This window comes from Poecilia latipinna, unplaced genomic scaffold, assembly GCF_001443285.1.
Source record: "Poecilia latipinna isolate Pla-1442-1.1 unplaced genomic scaffold, P_latipinna-1.0 Scaffold355, whole genome shotgun sequence".
In the NCBI taxonomy this organism is placed as follows: domain Eukaryota; kingdom Metazoa; phylum Chordata; class Actinopteri; order Cyprinodontiformes; family Poeciliidae; genus Poecilia; species Poecilia latipinna.
In genome coordinates, this window is record NW_015112971.1 from 104636 (window position 1) to 132507 (window position 27872).

At 40.2% G+C, this 27872-nt stretch overlaps 1 protein-coding gene across 2 annotated transcripts; it reads left to right on the forward strand.

Moving 5' to 3' along the window:
- atp1a3b (ATPase Na+/K+ transporting subunit alpha 3b) lies at positions 1-26920 on the forward strand. Of its 2 annotated transcripts, none has more exons than XM_015036034.1 (23): positions 1-268; positions 374-471; positions 15179-15292; positions 15832-15891; positions 16398-16601; positions 16809-16922; positions 17557-17691; positions 17789-17906; positions 19255-19523; positions 19602-19800; positions 19896-20140; positions 21086-21278; positions 21421-21596; positions 21670-21806; positions 22032-22182; positions 22582-22750; positions 23289-23443; positions 23541-23664; positions 24577-24722; positions 24816-24946; positions 25030-25131; positions 25214-25305; positions 26511-26920. In XM_015036034.1, exons 2-23 carry the CDS (start codon positions 466-468, stop codon positions 26537-26539), a joined length of 3069 nt encoding a protein of 1022 aa, XP_014891520.1. In that variant the 5' UTR covers positions 1-268; positions 374-465; the 3' UTR covers positions 26540-26920. The 2 variants fall into 2 exon arrangements, with proteins under 2 accessions (XP_014891520.1, XP_014891522.1); XM_015036036.1 differs by having other exon boundaries at positions 15218-15292.
- Positions 26921-27872: the final 952 nt, after the last annotated feature.

Consider the following 27872-nt stretch of genomic DNA (forward strand, 5'->3'; position numbering starts at 1 on the left):
TTCCCCCGGCGGAGTGGTGCAAGCTGGAAGAACGGGGAGTACTGCGGCAGCCGGCAGAGCCGCGGAAGAGCATCGAGTCCTGGGGAGGTAGCAGGTTTTTTTCTTGCCGGGTCCTTTTCACCGCAAGTATCAGAGAGCAGAGGTTCCACGCGTGATGCTCCGCTTGAGACCGCGACATTTCATCTGAAAAAACAAGAAAAGAAAAGAAAAAAAGAAAGACGTCTTACGAGAGAAAGAGGGCAGCCTGACCTTTTTTTTTTAAAAAAAGGTTTGAGCCTCTCTTTATCCCAACTGTTAAGTCTAGACTGCAGATATCCTCTCTACTGTGTGTTTAAAGCTAAACAACTGCGCTTACACTGTTCTGCTTTTCAAGGCGAGGCATTCATACACTGACTAATTCAACGTGAGGGGCTGACACCTCTCAAGCGGTGCATCACCTGAGAGAAGAAGAATAATTGCGCCAACATGGGGGTAAGACACACCATTTCCAACTTTCTTAACTGCGTTGTAGCCCAGTCGAAGTGGCCTGAAAACCGAGGGGTGGTCTCCTACCTTTACTGGCATATTTTTGAAATAACCGAGCCGTGATGTCGTTTTGGATATCCTGTGCAGCCTCTGTGTCTGAGTGACATTGACTCTAATGCGGAACTGTGTTTTGCCCAGCTCTCTCTATATACTGCGACAAACTGGTGCGGCCAGAAGCTCCTGTTAGATCAGAACCGCTCAGTTGGGTTTTCACCTCTGCGTCAGGTTTAAAGGTTCGGCTGAGTTTAAATCTGATGCATAATGCAGGGGAGAAGGAAGGTTGTCTTGTTAGGTGTCTCGTTTGGCGTGACCGCAACCTTCCGAGCCAGTAGGCCCTAATCGGTTTATTCCTCCAGATTGTTCTTGTGTTGGGGGGGTTAGGGCGGGATGGCACGTGTTATCTGCGCCCATCGTGGTTTAATAATGTTATATTCAGGTGTTGTATTCACATACTTGTGCAGCTCTTCTTTTGTGATGACAGAGCACATTGAATCCACCTTCCTCCCCATTATCATCATCATCATCATCATCTTTTTCTTCTCCTCTCCGGCTCTACGCAGCTGCTTCTGTGCCATTGGAAGGCATTTAGCGCTGAGGACGCGTCCTTTCCACTGGATGCTGTCAGCCGAAGACACCCTCAATGACCCGTGCGTCATAATGCGGTTACCAGGAATAAGTGTCCCACCAGCTTATTTCTCCTTTAATTTGTGACATAACACTGGAACTCGATAATCGCCAGCAATGGCCACACATTCTGGTGAAGAATAATGAGACGACGCTATCTGGTCTCCACATCTTCATGCGCGCATCTTTAAAAAAAAAAAAAAAAAAAAAACCCATCTTGGTTAAACTTGTCACAGCCGTATCCGTGAATGAATCAATAGATTAATTTGCAAACCCTGGTGGAAAATCACCAACTGTGAGCTGCGTGTGAAATAATAGCCGGGTTTTGCGCATTTTTTTTTTTTTCTTTGCTTCATCACCATCTGGTGATGCTGGTTGTAATTTTTAATCTGATGCAGCGCCACGCGGGGATGAATGATGCGGCGGCGTGACGCTGCAGACGGATCTTCAAGGCGCCGGGAGAGGATTTATGGGTCCGTGTGAGCGTCTTTTCCTTCTAAAATGTGCTGCTTTTGCGGGCACTGCGTCAAAAAGGAGACGAGAGAACAGAAAGTGCTTACGCACGTAGCTGCGTACTGATGTGGGGACGTTTGGTTGTGGCTGTATGTGGTGTGAAGGGGAACAAGTCATCCTTTGGGGCACAGTGTGTTCCTCCAGGGGTTGGCATTATGGAAGCCAGTAATTGGAAGAGCAAATAGCGGAGATCTGTGAAGGATGCCGAGGTGACCCTGAACGCTGGGGAGAAAAGACGGATGCAGGTTCTGGAAATCCTACCATTAAATCCCAGATTTCCATTTTTCCTTCACGCTTCTTTCCTCTTTCCTTCGAGAATGTCCTCTTGGCGCACCGTGCAGCGGCTGTCCTTCCACAAGGCCGCAGGGGGCATCGCTTGTGACGCCGCTTTCCGCGTCAAACCAGGGGCGGGGTTTGTGCCGTGGAAATTCCCTGCAAAGAGCTGTGATAGGCTGGAACCAGGAGCCACGCACAAAAGGGACAGCGCTGATGCTGTATAGAGGGGAGAGAAAAAAAAAAAAAGCTTTAACATGTGTCAAGAACACAAGGAAGACATATATAGATATTTCTAATTTTAGCAAGCATCCCTTCAGAAAAGGATTTTCACTCTCTCACTCCGCCTCCTCGTCTTGCACGCCGCTCCTTTTCATCCCTGCACTCACTGATGCAGCTTTTTGCCTTACAGAGTCTGAAATTGATTACTGTATAGGAGGAATGTAAAATGAGAATGTGCATCAAGGGCCTCACGGCTGCATCGACTCCTGCTGTTCACCTTCAGACACGTGATTCAGATGGTGGTGGTTGGGGGGCGCTGATGAGAGAACAGCAAGGTGGTGGCTGCATTTTAAAGAGAGAAACAAGGAGTTAACGGAATGGCGACTGAGTATGGACGAGGAGAGGGGGAGGGCTGCTTGACTGTATATCCTGTTACGGGATAATGACCTGAAGCTCACATTACCGTGGCTTGTGTTTCCCTCTGCTGCAGCTTGTGGGATTGGTTATCAGGGGCAGAGGAGGCAGGTGGGTAGCAGGAGGCGGTGTGGGTCTGGGTGGTAAGGGTTGATGAGCAAGGATAGAAAAAATAGGATGTCACCGTGTTTGTCAGGAGGTCATACTGCCTTAGAGCGGTGTGACATTAAGTCCTCTGTAAGATATGGAATATAAAGGTTTCTAGGACAGTGTGTGCATTTATTTTTGCACCACTAGGGCGTGTGCAGGATGGAGGAGACATTAGCCTTTTCTAAAGGTAATGAAGGAGCTGTGTGGCTGCTGCGGCTGCTGCTGCTGCAGAGGCGCAGCCCTCAGTTTGGTGCAGAGAGCTGCACCTGCTGCATGGTGCTTTGTGGTGGCTGGTTAGTCCCTCATGATGTAGAAACCAGCAGAAAGAGGTTCATACACGATGTGGTTCCCCTACATGTGTCCAGGGATTCGGTTAAGGTCAATAGGCTCCTTCGATTTAAGCAACATGACAGCTGCTGCTCCATAGGAAGCAAAAAAGAGGAGCAACGCTCAGGAACATTCTGATTTCTCCCATGCAGTTAAAGGAGCTACATCTCCTTTTGGCTTAAAAAAATCAATAGTCCTGAAAGGTCACATCTGTGCTTCATAGCTTCAGCTACACCCTAGTTTGATGCAAAGGCTACAAATGAAAATGTGGCTTGACACTCATGTTCATTATGCTCTTTGCTCTCCTGCCCCCTTCAGATGGTCAGCTGGATTCAGGGATTTAACCACAATGAACCCTTAAATTATTCATAATAACAACAGATTTCCCTAAATAAAATCTGGTTTATCAAAATAATTCCTGTTTTTTTTGTCTTTCAAATTACCAATCTGAGTTCTGTGACTAATGTAATTGCTAAGACTTTCCAATTTCTCTCTCTCCGATACTGTACTGTGCATATTTGATAATCTCCTACTGCAATTCGATTCTGTTGTTAAACCAAGATTTACTTCCGATTAGCTGATCATTACCTCTTGGCAATTCTTCTGTGCTGTGTAGGAAGAAATAATCCAAATTGTCAAGTAAACTATTGTTGTTCTCTCAGATACACTCAAAAAAAAGAGAATAGATGACAAACTTGTAGAAAACTTTCATTGATTCAGAGTAGGTGAACTTTGCAGTCACAAGGCCATTAACTTTTTGTTTTTGTTAGTTTTTTGTTGTTGCTTTGACTGGGATTAAAGTCAGTTTTTGACTAAACAACCTTCTACAGTAGTTAACTCAAACTGGTAGCCTGTTTTGCTCACTTCCATTTCATCCTTTGAAATGGAAGTGCTTATTTCTGGTTAGTTGGCTACTTTTATGAACTATTAGGATAAATAATGACAAAATAAGACCCATATCAAAATACATTTATAAATATGATTTCCTTCAGGGAAATGTTGTACAGTAAGTAAATAATATATATTTAAGAATTACTGTACACAGTGTTTGTCTACTCTGGCACAAAATGTCCCCATAGGGTGTTGATGCAACTTCCTGCATCTCTGGTGGCAGACAGTTACTTTCTGTTCTGGAAAATGTGCACAACATCGTGACCAGATGTGCAAAAATACAAAATGGAGGAATGGAGGAGGAATCCATGTAAAGTGAATGTTTTTGAGCCAGAACTAACTAACTTTAGTCAACACGTTCACATTAAAAAATGTGAATTCAACTGCTATGAGAGGCGGCTGTGTAACTTTAAATTTAACCCAACATCCACTGTAATCATCCAAAGGTCCACTTCTGTAATTTGCAGGCTACGTTTCCCATAAAACACAGAAGTTAAGCCATCTTTCCTCTAAAGGTCAAGTTGTCTCTTTAAGGCATTACTTTAAAACAAGATTATATTAGACTTAGTGATTGATATGGCCAAAAGTTTCCAACTTAACATGCTGATGGTCTCCCATAAAGAGAGTGCTTCGAGAGGGGTAGGTAGCCTGACTACAGCAACATGACACTGACAACATTTCAAGGCGTTGTCCTGGAGATGCATGTGTCCCTAGATGAGTAAATCAAGGCACAGTGGGCAGGCCTGCACAGACACAATGTGTAGAGACTGTTTGTTTTTTTTTCCTTCCAGTTTGAAGATTAACACTAAATAGTGAAATGTTTCATTGGATTGTTTAATTTGTTTTAATGTCTTATCTATTTGATTTTTCAGCATTGTAAATAGATGAATATCAGCTACTTTAATAAATTTAGTCAGTCTGACCAGTCTTATGAATGAACCTAGAAAATACAACACATTTAATCAATAGACGACAACGGACATAGGTTTATAAACATTAAAGCAGTGTGGAAGCATTACTGATTAAATTAAAGCTGATAAAGAACCTGGGAGTTGCCTAACGGACTAAAGAAAATATATTTTATAGCCTAATTCCGGGTTTTGATTTCAATTTAGTCTAAAAGAGAAAGAAAAACAAAGGTATAAAAATTAATGGATTAATATGATAAAAGAAATGGCTGAAGGTTTTTCATTTAACTATTTAAGCTTTTTTATATACAATATTAGGAATACATTAAAAGATACAAATGAACAACTAATTCAATTACTTTTTAAAAGAAAATAAGAAAATAAACATTTTATTGCTAAAAGTGCAACAAGATAACATCCCTAATCTGTTGATTAGTTTTTGAATTAACCTCTTAATAACTAGATAGAAAAAGATGCCTAATAGGAGCTTTTCTTTAGAGTTTGAACCAGGTGGGGCTAAAATTATGCCACATATTTACAGCGAATTATTTTTTTTCCTTAAATCCAAAACATGTATTTTTTTGTCCAATTTTGACTTAATGGCTGCTCTGAATGTATTGTTCTTTCAGCAAAAGGCCCCTTTTTTGAGTCTGTATACTTCAGTTAATGATTAATCAATTACTAAATTAGTTGACAATTGTTTCAATAAGAGATTCATCACGATTAATCTGATTAATCATTTCAGCCCTGCTGTAGATGGAAAAGACCCCAAGAAGTTGGAGGCTTGCAAAACTTCACTCATAAATAGATGAGCATACATGCAAACATATATACTGCTCAAAAAAATAAAGGGAACATTTCACTTTAATTTTGTGTGTGGCTCCAAATCCAGGCCTCCATTGGTTAATAAATTTGATTTCCATTGATGATTTTTGTGTGGTTTTGGTGTGTGCCCGTTTCACTTTGAACAGAACAAAGTATTCAGTGAGAATATTTCATTCATTCAGATCTAGGATGTGTTATTTGAGTGTTCCCTTTATTTTTTTCAGCAGTGTATTTGTTCCTTCCTTTCTGGACAAAACAAGTTGGGCGCTGTGGCCAGAACCACAGCACTTCCTTATTTTGCTTTTTCAGAATGTCTGCTGCTGCTCAAACAATCAGAAGCAGACATGTGGTGTAAATATTGCAATGATTTAACTGGATAGGACATGCTATATAACTAAATGTGGACTTCTTTTTTGGCATCCTGGCTGGTGTTTGGTAAAGTGTCAGCAGTGACTGTCGTCATGGCAACGATGTGTTGCATAACAGCACAATTTGGAAAGTTTGACAACCACCTGGTTCATTTTTGAAGAGTTTCTTTGACCAAGTTGACAAGCAAAGAGTCTCTGGAGATGAAAGGTCAAAATTAAGAGGTGCATTACTTTACAGATACATGCTTTAACCCTAAAATTAACTGGTGTTAGCTTCTGTGTGTGTGCGTGCATGTGTGTGTGTGTGTGTATAAACATATGTGTAGCTCCACTCCACCACCCCGTCCTACAAATACTCTCTCTCAGACAGAGCGAGTCAAGACGCTCCCTGCACAAGACTGGAAGCAAGATTTACAATGCTAATCCAATCCAGCTGAAGTGCTGCACAGTTCTGCTCACTGGGCTTGATCAAGTCACACAGCTACACCGTCGCTTTTGTTGCGTGATCAGATGAAGACGGTGACAGGACACACAGATGGGCTGCAGGAAGCGAAGGAGAAAAGAGGGGATGAGACGGGTTGTGGCTTAAGAAGGGATTTCCAGTTTGAGTTGTGTTTGACTTTATTACTTTGATTTGTTTATTTTTTTATCTTTAGAGTGAAACACAGGGGAGATGATTTAGAGCTAAAGAGAGTTAATCTCTCTTTGTGTCTGCAGGGTTTAGAGGTTGAGATTTTCTGTCTGTTTTTATAAGCGTCTGCATTGTGTTGCATTAAATGTTTATCGCTCACAAATATTGTTTTATCAGATCAGACTGGTGCAACTGACTCATTTTCACAAAGCTTCAATGAAAGCATTTCCTCGGTCCTTTTTAAATTCCCGAGGTTTTTATATTTAGAGAAATTTCTAGCCATTCCCTCAATTTCCAGAAATCTGCCACTTTTGACATATTTTCCCTTTGTTAAAACACTTTACTCTCAAGTATTTTTGTTACAAAGAAACTAAACTTGCTTATTTACCCAAGCATCTATATAGAAACCATTGATTTTACCCAGCCTCAGACAAGCTCACTTCTCTCAGGTAAATGTGAGGATTTAATTAAAAAGCTTGCCTTTTCCTGGGTGTGCAAAGCAGCAACAGTGGAGCAGGAGAAGCACACATTGGGCTAATCCAGTGCTGCGTTCAGAATGCTTAATCCCAGTAGTCGGGTCCCTTGTTCTCCAGCCTGAGCCCCCCTTCTTTGGCCCAGTGCCCTCCGTCCTGCTGCAAGAACCAGCAGATGGCCCAAGGACCTTGCAAGGTTGCACAAACACATAATCAGTGATAAATGAATAGCAAATTTACACTCAGCTGTTGTAATATTGGATATTCAGTCTAGTAACAGCATGTATTATATGTTTTTCATTAGATTGTCCATGAGAAGGACAGGAACAGTCTAGTAACACGAGCCTGAAGAGTACACTGGTAACTTTGCCATTTATAATTAACATGGCTCTAACAAACAAACAAACCTATAAGCCTTTACTTACACCACTACACACACTCATTCATGTGACTAATAAGATGGTATTCCTCAATAAAGCTTTTAGTTTGATTAACATGTGAATCATTACCACACGACAAAAATTAAACAAAGAAATGAAAATCTACAGATACAATGTGGCATAATAATTAAAGGGGGTAAGCATATTTAACAATCCTTGTTTATGACCAGGAGCTTTAAGACTAACAATGTTTTTATTTCATTACTTCATGAGCACATATTCAAAGTAAAGATGTAAATGTGCTCTTTTGAGTCATAGAGCTTCTCAGCTTTATGCATATTTCAGCTGAACAATGACGCAGACTGGAGGTCGAGGTCCTTCACATTCCCGCCGGACAGAACAAAGTGGTGAGATGACCCAGATTGGATCAAATGTCCACCTCTAGTTACCTTTTAAGATGCCAAGAACCACGTATCCAGTTATGTGCCTTTGGTTTTAGGTTCACTCATTGTGTTGTAAAGTCACCATGAAGTGAAAGCTCATGTTCATCATATTTCCTGTTCATTTATCTGCAGACCATTGACTAGAGTTATGATATTGGTCTCATATAATAAAACAGAGAAGTAGAAATGGCAGTTAATTTTCACACTGCCATGCAAGAGCATTTATAATCAGATGTAGATTGTTTCATTTTGTCAGTTGCAACCAACAACTTTATTTGATAGACAAACAGAAAGTAGAGCATAACTCTGAAGTTCGAAGGATAGAAATGCATAAATCCTTAACAAATGAAAACATGAACAATTAGTTCTTCCTCCTTTACTCTAATATCAGCACTACAGTTGTTTTCTGAGAGCTTCAGTGGTTTGAGAACATTAATAAATTAGCAGCAGCATCATTACGAAGACCAAGGAAGTGCTCTGGCCTGATGAGAGTCCAAACATAATTTGATTTGGGGCTACATGCATAAATGTATGTGAAGGAAAACAAACACTATAGATCACCCTTAATTTAGCATCCCCATGTTGTTACATGAGAATACTTTAGACTGGCAGGACGATGCTGGGGGAACACCAGTAAGAGATGGCAACCACAGCAGAGGTTCACCATCCATCAAGTAATAGAAGGGCTTGGATCAAACTATATTTGTGTGTTTGAATGGCCTAGTCAAAGTCCAGATTTGAGTCCAGAGAGGCATTTGTGGCAGAAATGTTCTTCACCTGACTGAGCTTAAGCTGTTTTGCAAAGATCAGAGATAGAATAACCGGCTTGCTGATGTGCAGACCTGTTACAGATAAAACACAAAGGACTGGTTGGGGCGAGAATTAAGTTTAATACATTTGATATCCACACTTTTTACATTTTTGATTTTGGAAAGACTTGAAATGTGCTGTTTATGCACGCTATCTGTACAAAGTTACCACCTTTCTTTCACTTCTTCCACTTAGTAATTACTCACTACTTTGTGTTGGTTTATCAAATAAAATCCCAACAAAAGCCTAGAAGTCAGTTAGCAGCAACAGCTTGACAAACGTGAATAACTCAAAAGGCACCGAACTGAGGTTAACGCTGCTGATTATTCAATAAGAGATGAAGAAAAAGAAGTGTTGCCCTGGGTGTTTTCCCAGTGTACCACTTCCCCTTCTGATGTCATTCAACTGAAACTGAATGCCTCCACAGGGCCTTTCTTACATCTGTGGGAACTTGCAAACCTAATTTTGTTTGGTGCAAAGTCCGAATCGTGTGCAGCAAAAAAGGAACTTAAAAAAAACAACCTCCTCTTTTCAGTTGAGCCCATAATCAGTTGGCATGCTCCAACCTGAGGTCGTTAGCATGCTTGACATGATTGTGCCACACCTAGCCAGAGAGTACCCAGTCTGCAACCACAAACCAAAGACTTCACTAGAATTCAGTGTGGTGTTTATGTGCACTATCTGAGGTTTAAAGAAAGACGACGCAATTTAAGACGCAAAGGAAATTAAATTTGGAAGATCATGTTTTGAAGATACTAAATATTTCATTATTTTATCGAGCCATGATAATGTGCCTGTTTCGTCCCTTCCACATCTTCCTCTTCCTCCTACTGCCGCAGTGCGTGTAGAAGCTGCTCAAACACACTGTAGCCAATTCAGTGACTCACCTCTGCTAACACAGGCGCATACAGACATAAGCGCCTTAAAAAAATGCAGAGCAGTCCTGAATCCATCAGTGGCCTTAAACTAACAGCAGCGAATCCAGTGTCCAGTTACAGATGCATCAATTATTCCGCATCCTGGATAACATCAGGGGATCCTCAGAGTACCAGGCCACTGCTGAGCTCTGTCACCATGCCAGCAGCCATGCCGCTCGCCATGGCAACCGGCTCTCCTAACACGCTCTCATCAGTGGCTTTTTCAGGGCAGATTTGCAGAATCATTTAGGAATCAATTGAAAACGAACATTGAAGCAGCCCCTTAATCAAGTTATTGATATTTTAAGTGCATTTTAATGAGCTAAAACGTCTCTGGATGTTGGGGATCATTCTGTAATCTGCGAAGGAGCAGCGAGATGTTGCTGTTTCTCAATAATGTAATCGATAAGCGTGTCCATCGTTCTGTTTTTGCTCTGTGCTCGTGGGGGAGTGAGTGTATGTAATTTCAGCCACAAGTCTCTGTTTCCTTCCTCAGGACAGAGGGGGCTCATTGAATTACTCAGAGATGTTGAAGACAGCTGGATAGCTCCACAGAAACACACAGGCAGGACCAGTGAGAATAGATAAACACAAAATATGGATAACAGGAGGCATATCCTTTTTTACCGTGCTTGCAAAACCGTTCTGTACTCTCTGACCTTTTCCCCATTTTGTTAGGTTAACGTGTTTTAAAGAGATCACAAACACAGAATAGTGCAAAAAGTGGGAGAAAAATATTTGCATTATGTTTTTAAATCAAAATCTAAAACGTGATGTGTATTTGAATCTTAGCCCCTTTAATCTGGTACACCTAAAAACAAAATCAGACTTTTTGGCCTACATGGAAAACACTGTGTGGGGAAAACCTAAGACTGAACACATTGTTCCCACAGTGACAAACGGTGGTGGCAGTAACATCCTGTAAGGAATCTGTTCTTTGGTAAGGATAAAAACTGTCATTATGTATTTTTTACACACTGACCTGTATGGACAAATACAATAAAAAATCTTTCTAGCCCACTTGATTGTGGAGAAACATTGTTACATTGTCAGCATAAACTCATTAAAAATGGACAGAGCATGGTGATGGCAGCATCATGCTGTGGGGACAGTTTGAGGCTTCTCCTTACAGCAGGACAATGATCTACACATACAACTGAGGCTACAATAAAATCAAATTAGATCAAATTCCCATGTTAAAATGGCCTAGTTAAAACCTGGACCGAAATCCAAATGTGAATCGATGTGAAAGCTTGAGATTTTACATCCGATAAAAGGACACCTCATAAATCTACTACACTTTTTGTTGGTTTATTACATAAAATCCCAATAAAATACAACAAGGATTGTTGTAATGTGAAAAAATATGAGGACTTTTGCAAGACATATACAGATGAGAAAATGAAGATCCCACTGCACTGAACCCCATGGAAAACCTCATGGTTATTTCACCAGATATTGATTCCTGAGTTAAAACATTAGTATTGTTGTTTTTAAACGAATATCAGCTTGTTTTCTTTGCATTATTGGAGGTCTGAAAGCGCTGCATCTTCTCGTTATTTTGACCATTTCTCATTTTCTGCAAATAAATACATTTTTGCTTGGAATTTAGGAGATATGATGTCAGTAGTTCATGGAATAAAATAACAATGTTCATTTTACTCAAACATATACGTATAAAAAGTTAAATCAGAGAACTGATCATTTTAAGAGGTTTCTTAATGTTTTTCCAGAGCTGTAGATACATACACAGTTTATTGTTCATCTTGCTAAATGTCTTCTCTGATATTTCCTCTTTGCCAATCAAACAGTCACTATGCAAACATCTTACTCAGTAAACTGACGAGGATAAGCTGGCCACGTTTCCTTTCTCTGTGACTCAGGCTCACGAATACACTCTCACTCTTATTTGTAAATAACACCTTCAGGCACGCATAACCTGACATAAAAATATGGTTTATTAGCAGTCCATGATGTTGAGATCTGTTAGAGTGCCGTCAGTGTGGGTCAAAACACTCAATATTTAATTAGACTCCTGAAAGACCCACGCCTCCTGGTGCTCCCCCCCCCCCATCCTCTCTTCACCTGCTTTCCTCTCACCTCCCACTGATGTCTCCTCTTCCATGTGCCTGTCTGTCATCCGCTTCGTCACATCAGTCTCTCTCCCTTTCAGATCACTTCTGTTGTTCGGACCGGTTTGTGTAAGCAAACCGTGTGGCTTTTAGATATCTGTGTCTCAGTCAGCCTTAGCACATACAAGAGCAGGTAGGCTGCTGACAGGACTGTTTGTACTGTTCAGTTATTGTTTGTGGAAAAATGAGGCAGAACAATAAAAAGGCAGAAACACGCCTGCTAGTCCCATCACTGGAGCTGAAGAGTTGAAGTACTCTTACACATAATGTTGCGTGACTTCTTGTTCAACGGTCCTGTTCCCAAACAGATAATATCCCACATAAATTATGACACGCATGTACCTGTGTCAGCACGTCTCCACCCACCTCTTTTTTTACTCAGGACACACTCACACACCTGTCTCGGTGGGGTTTGGCAGCAGCAGTACTTTTCCACTACACCAGTCTCTCTGTGTGCAGCCTCTTCATCACCAGGCCTGCCTCGACATGCTGCAGTGAGAGATTTGCTTACCTGCTCTCTTGTTACTCAGTGTGTTTGCATATGAGTGTGTGTGAGTGTGTGTACCTTTTGCAGTCAGGTCAAACGGTCTCCCTCCCGCTGACGAGCTGCTCCCCGCCCGACAAGCTCGAAAGAAGGGCTTTATTGTTTGTGCCCAGCTCAGATGTGGTCGTTGAGCAACACAATGGCGCCGCTTAATTAAATGAGAATTGTCCTGCATATCTGGTGTCATAAAAACTCTGTGCATGGGGAGCGAAACCTGAGAGGAGGGTTTTGGAGCCCGAAAAAAATAAATAAAGAAAGAAATTGCATAACACAGGGGCTTCATTTCAGAGGGGTTGCACAATGGCAGAACAGTTACAATTCAAATGGGAGATGCAGGGGCAAGTTGCTCTTTGTTCCAGTGTAGGTGTGTTTGGCTTGGTGTGGTTTGTTTGGGCAAGTCGGTCAACACAGAGGAAAAATGTTCAGATCATAATTCATACTACCCTCCCCACTCCTATACCTATTAAACCAGCACATTTTCAAAATAAACACACATTGAAGATTTACCTTTTAGATCAAATCTGCTTTTTATTCTGAAGGTAATGGAAGTTAGCTGCTGTTTGATGAGGTTACTTCCAAATGTCACCATTAGAGGGCGCCAGATTAAATTAATTTAGAGCACTAGCCACCAGTTTATTATTATTAATAAATTAAGAATTAGCCATGAAAATTAGTCAAGTCAATGTAGACTTTTTGGCAGCTTAATTATACATTATTATTTTTATTATTATTACAAGATACTTTTTTTGTATAATTCAGAAGATTTTCTGTTCTCATTATCCAAAAATGTATATGAGATCAGATTATTATGGGGCTCCACTGACGACCATTGTCTCCTTAGGTCTCTAGTTACCTCTGACCTTTGTCAAGTTGAGCTGCCTGAAATACTGAATGTGCAGAGGTTTAGGAGCATTACTAATAATTAGACCACTTTTTAGTCTTCCTCTTTTACAATCCGCTGAGGCTGTCTAGCGGAAAAAAACTGGTTTCACAGTGTTGACGTCACAGGAAGAAGTATAACTGAAAACCACATTTTTTTTTCCCCTCCAAAGTGTTCATGGGAAACCAGCAGTGGTTTTTTTTACATGCATAGCTTCATGCCAATAAAATGCATTGCATTAGGATTTGAAGTCAGTGGATATTTGTAAAGTGGATGAAAAATGGGACATGTTTTCCACAATTTTACACAACTTAAATCAAACACTCTAAAACAAAATCCTGTGTAGTGTTTTGCCTTCTGAAGATGCTGAATGTACAAATTGAGCTAACTAGTATTTAGTTTAGTTTCAGTACAAATGTAGCTCTCTATGAAGACCTCAGATGTTTCTTAGAAAATACTGGTGAAAAAGCATCATGAAATGGGTTTAATAATTTTCAGAACAATGTGTGACATGTTATGTGAGGTAGAAAATGAAGACTGCTCGTCACCATAAACAAATCATTCCACTTCCACACATGGTAGTGGCAGGATGCTTTTCTAAAACAGGGATTGGGAAGCCTGTCAGACTTTAGAAAAGGAAATGCTGGATGAAAACCCCTGGGATGGAGGAGTGTGTATGAACCTAAACCCAGGGCTACAATAGAGTCGCTTAGACTGAAGCCTATTCATGTATTACCCCATTAAAGTCCAGGTCTAAATGCTAAATACTCTCTGTCCGTCCCTTGTTATGGATTCGTTATTGTGCAAAGAAGAATGGGCCACAGTTTCAGTCTCAAGATGATCAAAGCAGGTGGAGACATGCCTCAAAAGACCTGCAGCTACTACAGCAGTGAAATTAGGTTCTATAAGATGCAGACTCACGAGGATCGTATTAAAATACATAAATCTAAATATTGAAAGATTTGGGAGGTACGGACGATTTTGCGAAACGCTGTCCCATGTATGAAAATGCAGTTTTCTGCATTAAGCCAAATACTTTTAATTTGTCACTATACTTGCTGTGCACTTTAATCTTTCCTGGTCTCTTCTGTTTGTTCTTTATTTTGTTCATTGCTACTTTGAATTAAAATCAGGTGTAGAATAGTTTTTTTTGTGTGTGTGTCTTCCTTTTCAGCTGCATGTTGGCCAGGTAAATAAGACTTAGAATTGACCAACCTGGATAAATAGGTCAAAATGAAATTGTAAGATAAAGTCTGATTTTTGTCCTGTGGGTTTATATTTACTAATCTTGACAGCAACGGCTCGCCTCTAATATTACAAAGCATATTCGAACATAAGAAGAAGTGCTTTGATCGGTGTGCAGCCTTGGATTCTGCTCTGCCTCCCTCTGATGTCCTCATGGCTTCCTGCTTTATAATTAAATAAAAAGGAGCAGGTTAAACCATTTTCACTCTATTAGGTGGTGGTGTGACCTTCTGGGCGTTTTGTTTGTCAGAGCATTTGATCAGTGGATGCCAGATGGGTCTGGCAGAGACAACAGCTTAAGGCTTTGATGTGACTTCACAGTGCTCTTTTAATAGTGGTATGTTCAGGCATACGCCTTTGGTTTTCACTTTGAATAGCATTTTTTATATATATATTAATGTTTTTAATCTTTTACTTTCCTCACTAGCTGAGATTACCGAACCTCTCAAGGCCACCTCATTAGGCTACAACATAGTTTTTGGAGTATTTAAACTTGTAGAAAAAGATCAATCATCCCTAATTTCTGGTGCAGTTTGTGAATGATAGATACTCCTAGAAAAATAGAAAAGATCCTCAATGTGTCGAGTTCTTTAGTTTATGTGAGAGCAGCTAAACTCAAACACAAAGGCTTTCTCCTCAGTGTAGTCCGAGGGCATGTGTAAAACATGTGTGTGTGTCTGTAGTATGGACGTTCAGACAGTTACCGCGTTGCCACCACACAGGACAAAGATGACCGATCCCCCAAGAAGAAGAAGGGGGCCAAGGACATGGATGACCTGAAGAAGGAAGTGCCCATTGTGAGTAAAACCTTCTCTTCGTGTGTTTTATAGCTAAATATATTGTAAATTATTTCACTTTGTAACCTGTCAATTGGGTTATTTTTTAAATTATTATTATTATTATTATTATTTTATTTATTTTTATTTTTTTAAATACTCCATGCCTTTGGTGAAGGTATTTTCTTTGGCAAGAAGAAGCCTAAAGGTTGATGTTTTGCCCATTAGAGGCATTTGACTTTTTATCTGGATGCTGTGAGTTTGACTCCACATTTCAGCTCAAGAAACAGACAACAGGGCTGCCATACCTGGCTGCCTTAAGACTCTAATCTCTCAGGTGAACTGCATGCATGGAGTACCATTATAAATATTTTATGCGGGTGCTTTACAAATACAGAAAACCTGCCATATATTTATTATCGTTCAGGACTGTTTCTGCTTAATATTGCATGGACAAATGATTACAAGGCACACGATTTCTGACATCGCAATGTATTAATAGGTGTTTTTGTTTGTTTCTTTGTGTCTTTGTTTTGTTTTGTGTTGTTGTTTTTTTGCAGACGGAACATAAGATGTCTGTAGAGGAAGTATGCAGAAAATTCCAGACTGATATTGTTCAGGTGAGTCACGTTTTCATGGTTCACCACAAGGTGGCAGCAGACCGATTCAGATGACATACAGCAGTGAGAATGGTCCTCAAGTAGAAATACAGGCACACAGAAAATTAAAGGTTTCAATCAACTGTAATGTAACTATTTTATGATAAATTTCTAATTTTAGGATCAAATTACCATAAGATAACTTTAAAAATTAGCCTTGGGAGTCTAAAATAAAAGTATTTTTCTCTAATCTGCAAGGAGTCATAATTATATGTACAAGCTCAAATGCTTATCCTCACTTATATTTGATTCATTATCTCTTAGCAAGTTGCATCTTGACTACACTGTTTGCAGCCATTTACAGGCTTCTGACATAATATGTGTCTGTATGATTTTAACCTTGTTTAGATTAGAGAAGTCAAAAATAAATGCAGACCCAATTGTCACTATAAAATCACTAAGATTATGTGTTTTGTAATCAGTTCACCCTGATGTTGACGTGCATCCTTCCTCCCTTCTCTGCCCAGGGACTGACCAATGCCAAGGCAGCGGAGATTCTGATCCGAGATGGTCCCAACGCTCTCACCCCTCCGCCCACCACCCCGGAGTGGATCAAGTTCTGTCGCCAGCTGTTTGGTGGGTTCTCCATCCTGCTGTGGATCGGCGCCATTCTCTGCTTTCTAGCCTACGCCATCCAGGCAGCCACAGAGGACGACCCTGCAGGCGACAATGTGAGCAAAGCTCTCGTCATTTTTCTACATAAACACGTCCACATATGGAGCGGCTACACCTCATCGGCGCCTCCGTCACACTCATGAGTCTGAAGAAGCAAATAAAAATAAAACCTTGACTAATTGAGTTTAGTGTCACGCACTGCAGCTTTGCTCTTCACACCTGTGCAGATGTTAACCTGCTTCTCTGTCTCTTCTCTGCCACAGTTGTACCTAGGTATTGTGCTCACAGCCGTAGTCGTCATCACTGGTTGCTTCTCATACTTCCAAGAGGCCAAGAGCTCCAAAATCATGGAGTCTTTTAAGAACATGGTGCCACAGGTAAGAATGCAGGAAATATAGGAAACGTTATAATTTTTCTTGTCAAATTTGAAAAATACAAGCTATTATTGTGAGAGTGAAATGTTTGCAGTGATAGAGTTTCTGCTGAGTGTGGGAAAGTTATATTATAATGGCCTGGATCATAAAGAAAAGTCGAATATGGATGACAAAATCAAAGATTTCTGAAAAATTAAATGGATTTTTAATCACAAATTTATTTTTTGTCAAACCTAGTGTTAGTGTTTGTCAATTCAAACTTATTCAAAATAAAATAGGACAACTTCTCAGCTTTTTGGTCTCGTGATTAAACTGTTCTCGTCATATCGATCATCTTCCTTGTTCCTCCGGATGAAAATTATCCCCACTGCATAATGGTGACAACACTGTGTTTCAACAGAAATCCAAGTGAAATACAGCATGTATCTGGAAATTTGTACAGAATGTGCTTTACAAACCCATTGCATGAATTTATTTACAAAAAAAAGACAAAATGAACACTTGGAAATCCTGATGGAGCTGCAGTTAATGTCTCCATAAAGGTTTAATTTGAGCCCTCAAGCTCTCAAACCAACTTTAGCTCCTCACAATCTATTTATTTATATGTTCATGTATTCTCCACCCTGTGTCCCTGCAGCAAGCGCTGGTGATCCGCGAGGGTGAGAAGGTGCAGATCAACGCTGAAGAAGTTGTGGCTGGAGATCTGATTGAGGTGAAGGGAGGAGACAGGATCCCTGCTGACATCAGGGTGATTTCTGCTCATGGCTGCAAGGTACAGACACAGACTCAAACCGGTGCAACAGTTGAAATTATATCAGTTTTAGTGTATTTTGATTCATTTTTGTATCTATTTCTGTGCTTTCCGACAGGTGGATAACTCCTCCTTGACAGGAGAATCAGAGCCACAAAGCAGGTCACCTGACTGCACCCATGACAACCCTCTGGAGACCCGCAACATTGCTTTCTTCTCCACCAACTGTGTGGAAGGTACTGGCAGCGAACAATGATCTATAAATTATGTCATTTTGCACATCTATAGCAACCTCCACAATTATTGGTGACTTCATGCAAAAACATTACAAAATCTGGTCTTTAATTTGAGAACATTATGTCCTCTAAGGAATAGAAATCCTTCTCAAAAACAAAAGCAATTATTTCATTATTAAACCAATGCAGTGTCGCATTTCTGTTTTACTTTTCCAGCTGATCAGAGTGTCAGGCATAAACATAGAGGGATACAGAGGATAATTTATTATATGGACGCTTCAAAATGGGAAAGACAGAAGAATGTGTCAAGTAAATGTGTGTTGATCTTTGCAGTTGATGAAACTGGCTACAAGAAAATAGCTGTTCACCTAAATTTGCCCATATTAAGAGTTAATTAAATTATTTAGATATTTAATACAAGGTTTCCAACGTGTGGCCTGTGGTTTATCTCCGGCCCTCTTAATAAATTAGTGCAGCCAGCGATCAATATTCTAAAATTGGATAAATGTTACCCTTCTGTACAGGCGGCTGGTTCACAGGGACACTTAAAAAAAGAGGTTTTCACTGATGCATATTAAGTTAAGAGCTTCTTAAAATGGAAAAGGTTTGAGACATCACAAAGTTTTTGTATTTTATTTACCATGTTTTTTTGTTTGTTTTCATTTTAATGTTATAGTAAAAAAATTACTATATTTACTAGTAATATAGTACCATTAAACATCCTGCGACGTATATAAAGATTTTGTTGCATTTTTAAGAAAGAAAATATGAAATTAACCTGGAAATTTAGGAAGTTTGAAAGCTTTTCTTTTTGTTTTACAAACATTTTTACAATAATTTACCAGTCAATTTTGTTTGTTAGTTTTATTAAAATTATATTATTACATATTAGTTTTTTTGTTTAACAGGTATAAATAAAAATGAATTAACAACAAATTTGGTATTTTTAATTTGGAAATAAATTAGAATTTTGTTACCTATGAATACTTTTGAATAATTTTGACCCACATGGTTAAATGTTTAGACACTTCTGGATTCAAACTGGACCTGTGACCATTAAATCTGAATGAGGACCCAGGTTTATTTTTTACAGTTAGGAGCCTGGAAGAGGAGAAAAAGTAAAACGGCAGTAAAAAGCAGCATATTGGCGTTACATAATCTCCATTACAACCATTTATTTCAAGGTGTTCATACAAGGCTTTACAAGGTGCACCAATATTTTTAAAGGACTCTACTGTTGCCTCTGAAAACTTAAGGAAAAAGCACAATTTAAGTAGAGATCCCTGATATGACTTTTGTCACTTACAGTATGTGGTTCCGTGTTGCTCTTGTTTTTGTGTCTAACCAGGCACAGCACGTGGTATTGTCATCTACACCGGAGATCGTACAGTCATGGGCCGCATTGCTACTCTGGCCTCCGGTTTGGACACCGGCAAAACCCCCATCGCCAAGGAGATCGAACACTTCATCCACATCATCACAGGTGTGGCCGTCTTCCTGGGCGTGACCTTTTTCATCCTGGCCATCATCCTGGGTTACTCCTGGCTGGAGGCTGTCATCTTCCTTATTGGCATCATTGTGGCTAATGTGCCTGAGGGACTGCTGGCCACCGTCACTGTAAGGGTCCAGAGGTTCTGGATTCATGTATTTTAGGGGAATACAGTGAATGCTAACGTTATGTGTGTGTGCCTGCAGGTGTGTCTGACTCTGACTGCCAAGCGTATGGCGAAAAAGAACTGCCTGGTTAAGAACTTGGAAGCTGTGGAAACCTTGGGCTCCACCTCCACCATCTGCTCTGACAAGACAGGCACCCTGACCCAGAACAGGATGACCGTAGCCCACATGTGGTTCGACAACCAGATCCATGAGGCCGACACCACCGAGGATCAGTCAGGTTAGAGAGGAAAGGCCATGTGGCACAGACGGCGCAGGCGTTTAAAACATGCTGCACAGCTCTAACCCATCCCGTCCTTCCCATCCTTCCCTCAGGTGCTTCTTTCGACAAGAGCTCAGCAACATGGCAGGCTTTGTCCCGTATTGCTGCTCTGTGTAACCGTGCGCAGTTCAAAGCCGCCCAAGACTCCGTGCCCATCCTGAAGCGAGACGTGGCCGGAGACGCCTCGGAGTCAGCTCTGCTGAAATGTATCGAGCTGTCCTGTGGCTCCGTCAGGTCGATGCGGGACAAGAACAAGAAAGTGGCCGAGATCCCCTTCAACTCCACCAACAAATACCAGGTGGGTATTTTCCTCAATATTGATGCCTATGGACAACTTTTATTACACTCTGAAACAAGAGAATGGTGTTTAGTTTATTTGCTTCATGTCATTTAATTGAGTTTGTCAAACTTACTCTATTTACATTTGATTAACATGACACCTTAATAAACTTGAGTATTTACTTGGTTAAACTCAGTTTGATTACTTGTAATAAATTAACTAATTTTTTTTAAGTTGCATCATCTATTTGTTTTTTTTTTAGTTTAACTGTATTATCATATTATCAATGCATTTCTAAAGTATTCATACCATTTGAACTCCAGTTTATTTTACTTTATGTATATTTTAGATCCACATCAAGTAATGTGGATTTTTTTGGGCTTTGACTAGGTCAATTTTACACATGAATATGTTTTGACCTAAACCTGAAATCTAGCTCTTGTTGTATGTTTATGGATTTTGCTGGAAGCTGAACTTCCTCCACAGTCCCATGTTTCCACTCAGATTTAGCTCAACATTTAGCTCCATCCAGCTTTCCATGAAGACAGATCAGCTTCCCTGTTCCTCCTAATGAGAAACAGACCCAAAGCATAATGGTTCTACCACCATGCTTCATCATGGGGATGGTGTTTTCAGATCTATTTGCAGGATTAGGTTTTCACTGCACAAATGTTCTTTGAAGACGACTGTATTTATACTGAGATCAATTACACACAAAGGGTCACTTTTTATGAATCATGTGACTTCTGAAGGCCATTGATTCCTCTAGATTTTATTCAGGAGTGCAGTTCAGAAGAAGCAAATGCAAATGCATGCAACACTTACATTGACCACTTTGTTTTGTGAAGTTTGTGTTTGCAGTGCAACAAATTACAGAAAAGTTCAAGGTGTATGAATACTTTTGAAAGGAACTGGATGCCTTACGCAGCAGGGTTTATCTCAATCTCAATTTTTGTCATTCAGCTTTCAATACATGAGACAGAGGATCCCAATGACAACCGCTACCTGCTGGTGATGAAGGGCGCCCCTGAGAGGATCCTAGACCGTTGTTCAACCATCGTGATTCAGGGCAAAGAGCAGCCTATGGATGAGGAGATGAAGGAGGCTTTCCAGAGTGCATACATGGAGCTGGGAGGACTGGGAGAGCGTGTCCTGGGTGAGGACCCATACTGGTGAAGATAGATGATATTTGTTGTTGAAGTCAACAGTAGTGCTCAAAGAATAGTTTACACTTTTCTAAAATGGACAGAGTGAAGAAAAATGAATTACAAGTAGTAACAATTGGCTTTCCCCTGCAGGTTTCTGTCACTTGCTCCTGCCAGAAGACCAGTACCCCAAAGGTTTTGCCTTCGACACAGATGATGTTAACTTCCAGACGGAGAATCTTTGCTTTGTAGGCCTCATGTCCATGATCGATCCTCCTCGTGCTGCGGTGCCAGACGCAGTGGGAAAATGCAGATCCGCTGGTATCAAGGTGAGTTATACGAAATCACTGGATTGGATGCATCTTAAGGATGGATAAAATATTAAATTGGTTCCTGTTGTAGGTCATCATGGTCACTGGTGACCACCCAATCACAGCCAAAGCCATTGCCAAGGGAGTAGGCATCATCTCAGAGGGAAACGAGACAGTGGAGGACATCGCAGCTCGTCTCAACATACCTGTTGCTCAGGTCAACCCGAGGTAAACATTTGCTGTCTGATATGCACAGAAGGCAAGGACGCACCTTTTAGTGAGAGAACAACCTGAATGATTCATTTTTGATTGATTTATTTATTCAACAGACTCATGATCCACGTTGACATAAACAACAAAGACACATAATACACAACAACAAATAAAAAAAAAACGTATTTGTTTGCATACTGGTGTATCCACAAAACTTAAGTGTTTACTGTTTACATTTAGGGATGCCAAAGCTTGCGTGATTCATGGCTCGGACCTGAAGGACTTGTCTCAGGACCAGATGGACGACATCCTGAGGAATCACACAGAGATCGTGTTCGCTCGGACCTCCCCACAGCAGAAACTCATCATTGTGGAGGGATGCCAGAGACAGGTTGAGACATTTTGACATTGTTTTAATGAAGAGGCTTATAAGAAACGTTGTGCTGTCTGGAATTACAGTAGTCTGTGTCAGACATGTTATATTTGTTCACCAGCAGGTGGTGCTAGATGTCCAGTAAATGGACATCTCCAGCCAAAAGGAAGGAAGTTAAATAAATAAATAAAATACCTTTTAGTTGCATTTCAGATCGTTTAAACAGTTTACATCAGAAAACAAATTCAACCTGTCAAACATAATCGTATTTATACCTTAAAAAAACAAGATCACATTTATTATAAATAATACTTCCACTATTTAGTCTTCTCAGAATGTTTGAGTTTGACCATTTTTTAAATGAAATCCAGTTCCAGTAGATCATCTCAGCATCTGTTCTCATGCCTTTTCTCTCAGGGTGCCATTGTTGCTGTGACAGGTGATGGTGTGAATGACTCTCCTGCTCTGAAAAAGGCCGACATCGGTGTTGCCATGGGAATCTCAGGCTCCGATGTGTCCAAACAGGCTGCAGACATGATCTTATTGGATGACAACTTTGCCTCCATTGTCACTGGAGTGGAAGAAGGTGGGAAGGCTCAGTGGAGAGGACTGAGAGACTGAGATGAGATCGATAACGTGTTGATAATGGAAACCTTAAATAATGGAAGACGGTGGAAAATTTGATTTCAGAAAAACATAATCTGATGGGAAGTCTTTATGAATAAAATATATACAAATCAATGAAGAATAGCATAATTTGGGTATTATGTCAACCAAGTGTGGTTTAACTTTTAACCAATCTGATTCTGGGCCAGTTAATCAGAATGTAGTTAGGCTCAGTAAACTAGGTTTGGTTTAATCTATATCTTAAATTACTTTAAAAAAAAAAAACAATGTTCAGCTTAAAGTATCTTTATTTCTTTTTGCATCAAACATTCATACTAAGCATAAAGTACTTTTTGTAAGTTTTTCCTTTCTGTACTGACTAAAGGACAGAAGGTTTATGACCAAGGCTTTTGGTCAATGTGTGAATCTTGAACATAGCTTAGCATTTTAGCATTTCTATGCCCAGATGTCCATTGTAAATGTTGTCTAATGTGATTTTTCCACTTATTCACCATCAGGCCGGTTGATCTTTGATAACCTGAAGAAGTCCATCGCCTACACCTTGACCAGCAACATCCCAGAGATCACCCCCTTCCTGTTCTTCATCATCGCCAACATCCCTCTGCCTCTGGGAACCATCACTATCCTCTGCATCGATTTGGGAACTGACATGGTGAGGGCTATTAAAGCCAGACAGTGTGAATTTATATACATATACTTAGAAACAGCTGTGCAGTATTGAAGGTTATCTCTTACTCTTCCTTTGATAGGTTCCAGCTATTTCTTTGGCTTATGAAGCAGCTGAGAGCGACATCATGAAGCGTCAACCCAGGAACCCCTTCAGAGACAAGCTTGTAAATGAGAGGCTCATCAGCATCGCTTACGGACAAATCGGTGCGCAAAAAGAGACTAAAACTAAGTGTACTTGCAATTATTCACAAGAATTGTATGTAAATATAAGCTATTGTCTGAAGAAGTATCAAAACAACTTTAAAATGATATCAAAATTATCTTTGAAAGTTAAAAATCAAGACAGCTAAAATTATGGGGTGATTTGCTATAGACTATATTTACATTTAAACCTCTGAAAAGTTAGATTTTTCTATGTATCTATCAGAAAAAACATATTTAGTGAATGTAATTCTGTTTTACTGGTTAGAATAAATGCCGGTTAAATTACTTATAATAGGCCCTTTATTCTACAAAAGGTCACATTCATTCCTATTGAATGTGATATCCTCACCATTAACAGTGAAAAGGTAAATTTTGCTCCGAAATTAAAATGTTAGGTTTTAATTCCCCCTCACATGAAACACTATGAATAAATCCTGAACTTCAGCTGTAAATCATTTCCAACTTTTTGAAACAGCTTGGATTTTGCTAATTTATCAAATCAGTAAATTTTCAGTTTAAATTCTTGAAACATGAAATTAAAGATCGTTTGGTTGACTTTAAAAACAACAACACATCTTTGTTGGACCAAAACATGAAGGTGTCAACAACGATGAAAAAATAAACTACAAATTATATTCTGGGTATCTTTACTTATTGTCTTTTAAAATTCTCAAAACTGCAACACTAATTGGCTAATAAAACATGTATTTAGGTGGATTATACAGATAGTATGAAGGGCTTGGAGCACAAATAGACTTGTTGATATCAATAAATCTACTGAAACTGTAAATCATGCCTAGGCTTCTTTTAGATGGATTACCTGGAAGTATTTATTTTAATAAAACCTTATTTTAGTCTTACTTGTTGAACATAAACCATGTCTACATTATTTCCACCTGTCTGCCTCCACAGGAATGATCCAGGCCTTGGGAGGCTTCTTCAGCTACTTTGTCATCCTGGCTGAAAACGGTTTCCTGCCCAGTCGACTTCTGGGCATCCGACTCGACTGGGATGACCGCAGTTGCAACGACCTGGAGGACAGCTACGGCCAGCAGTGGGTACGTGTGCTTTTGTTTTCTACCGTAGTTTCGGTATCTCTCTTCATATTTTGCCAGCTGGTCTTACTCTCTGTCGTCTCCTTCCTCACACAGACATACGAACAGAGGAAGATTGTCGAGTTTACATGTCACACAGCCTTCTTTGTCAGCATCGTGGTGGTGCAGTGGGCCGATCTCATCATCTGCAAGACCAGACGTAACTCTGTGTTCCAGCAGGGCATGAGGTGAGTGCTGGAGCTACACATAAGCATGTCTAAAAGTCTTCATGAATTGTTCTTACTGATACTTGCTGCGTTTCTGCGCTCAGGAACAAGATTTTGATCTTCGGCTTGTTCGAAGAAACTGCCCTGGCTGCCTTCCTGTCCTACTGCCCTGGCATGGATGTGGCTCTCAGGATGTATCCTCTAAAGTACGTCTCAGAGACCAAGGTTTCGCTCTAAGACCTGACATATTTCTTGCTTGCTTGATTATGATTCCTTTCTTGTTTGCAGGCCTTCCTGGTGGTTTTGTGCATTCCCATATAGTTTCCTCATCTTTGTTTATGATGAAGTACGAAAACTTATCCTCCGTCGGAACCCTGGCGGTAAGTCTCTGTGTTCCCTCTTATTAAAGGTTTTGGTTGTAAGGAAAATATGAGATTTACATTTTCGCGCTTTTGTGTTCTTCTCCATAAGATTGAAGTTGTGCAGAAATTGTTCTTTGGCGAGTTTTTCAAAAGCACAGTGGTTCTTCTCTCCACCCAGAAGGTGTCCTTTAGGTTCAGGAGTGTTTCTTAGTGGAGAGAAAAAGGCAGGTCACGTTCTGCAGAGCCGTTGTCAGAATAAGCTGGTGTGTGCTCTTGATAAAGGTCAAAGCCATTTTCCCAGCAGCTTTTCTTCTATTTTTAGCCTTTTGTTGTTGTTGTTGTTTCCTGAATTTAGTATAAAATATTTCACTCCAGATTAGGTCATAAGTCTTTGCTTCTCACATTTTTTATTTATTCATTTAAAAACATTAAACAAAAAAAAAAAACATATCAATAGTGAGTTTAAGAAGTATTCCATGACTTTCAAATAAAATAAAAATTTACTTTCATATTTGGATCACAGAGTTACACAGTCTGTTCTCTCTTTCCTTTACTCCAGATTTATTTCTGACATTTCTGAATCTGGAGTGGCTTAAAATAAGGAATGTGACAGGAATATTGGAGCATAACCAGGATACACCTTTCTGTAGAGGCTCTTGAAGATTTTGACCTCAATGGCTCCAAACTTGCAAATTAGCTTTGCTTCTCAATCCTCTCTAGGCTACAGTCTTCTCTGTCCATGTGTAGTTTTTTTCTAGCACACATTTTCCTTCCACTCAACTTTCTTTCAAAATATACTTAGATACATCCCTCTGTGAACAACCAGCATGTTTCACATTGACCTTTTATGGCTTACCTTTCTTGTTGATGGTGGCAGTGACAGGCCCTGCTGGTTTACCATGATTGTGAAGGCAAAAATGTTCCTGTATTAAAATCTTTATTGTAAATTTCAAGGAAATTAAATATTGTGTTTCATCAGCTGTGTCATAACTATCAAAGTGAACAGAGATGAACATTTGAGCCATATCACTTTGCGAATCATGAATCAGCATGCCACCTTTAAATTGAATTACTGAAATAAATTACCTTTTCAACTATAATTTACTCAGATGAACCTGTTTTCTTTTTGTTGTTGCTATTTAAGAATGCAAATATGCACATTTCCTGAAATGTTTCTAACATCAAGTGTGAACTTCTCTGTGTTTTTCTTGTTTGTGCTGCAGGTTGGGTGGAGAAGGAGACATATTATTGATCAGTGGAGCACCTTTGCTCGAGCCCCTTTACATCTTCTACTCATCCGTTCTCCCCTTCACTTCATCCTCGGCAAGACTCATCTCCAGATTCCCTCTGCCCCCCTTTTAAAGACAAAACCCGCTTTCAAGCAATTTCCATCACAGCTGCCCCAAAGATTAAAAACAGCAAAAGCACCTTTACAACTTTCTACATTGCCCTGCGCCCCTTCTCCTTACCTCCTATGATACTCTTTGCATGTGTTCTCTCACTGCTGTGTACTTAAACCAATATATCTACCAAACGGCAGCTGCATATTGTGTATGTAGATTTGAATGAGCTGAAGATACAGATGGAGTGTCTATGCTCTGCAAAAAAAGGACCATCCAGCTTCCTGTCCCCTCTTTCCCATCCCCTCTGTATTTTAGTAGGCCCATCTCCTTTCTCTCCTCGCCAGCAGCCCTCTGCTTGTCCTCCAATCACACACAGATTAAAAAATCACACCGAGTGATCCCAAACGCCGGCCACCACTTCGACTGCCACCTCTCGCCTCTGTCTCCTGTTTGTGGAGGAACCGCAGAGTGGTCACCTCCCCGACGATCTCACTACATCTATTTTTATTTTTCGTTTCATCTGTTTTCCACAATCAGTGTTGTTGTTTTTTTAATATGTGGGGGCAGGAGGGATTTTGATGATTTATTTGTCTTTTTTTTTATCTCTGATACGGGAGAGAAGGTGTGTGAGAGCAGCTTTTCCACATTTAGGCTTAACAAAGCACATCTCATGGCGTCCTGTCCTCCCTCTTGTTCCCTTCTGTCTCTCACAGCCCTCCTCTCCCTTTCCCTCCTGCCCCATTTGTCTCTGTTTGTGTGCACAGTGTGAACCATTGTCGTTGTTAATAACTATTACAGTACATCCCCTCCACCCCAAGTTGGTAAATCGACTCAATCTTTCTGTGTGCTCTAGGAAATCTATATAATTCTATTCCTGAATTTAAATGAGACAATAAAAAAGAAATATGTTGAAAATATGTTGAAAAGCAATGCAAGAGAGACATTCATGAAGAGCATAAACACTTTTGGTCAGGATCTGTGTCTCTCTTTTTGTATTTTCTTTGTTTTCTGTTTTTTGTTGTGTTTTTTTTTTGCTGGTTTCTCAAGAGGCTAATCTTCAGTGTAACAGCGAAGCAGGGTGTCAGGCTGTGTTTATCAAACCAAAAGGCTTCAGGTTCCCCATCAAGGCATGTGTGCAGGTATGATGTGGTGAAAGTGTGCTGCGATGTAGTTCGAGTGGCGACAGTATGAGTCCATGCGCCCGGGGCCCTTCTTACAGGCCCCAGGTCCTGATCCCAATAA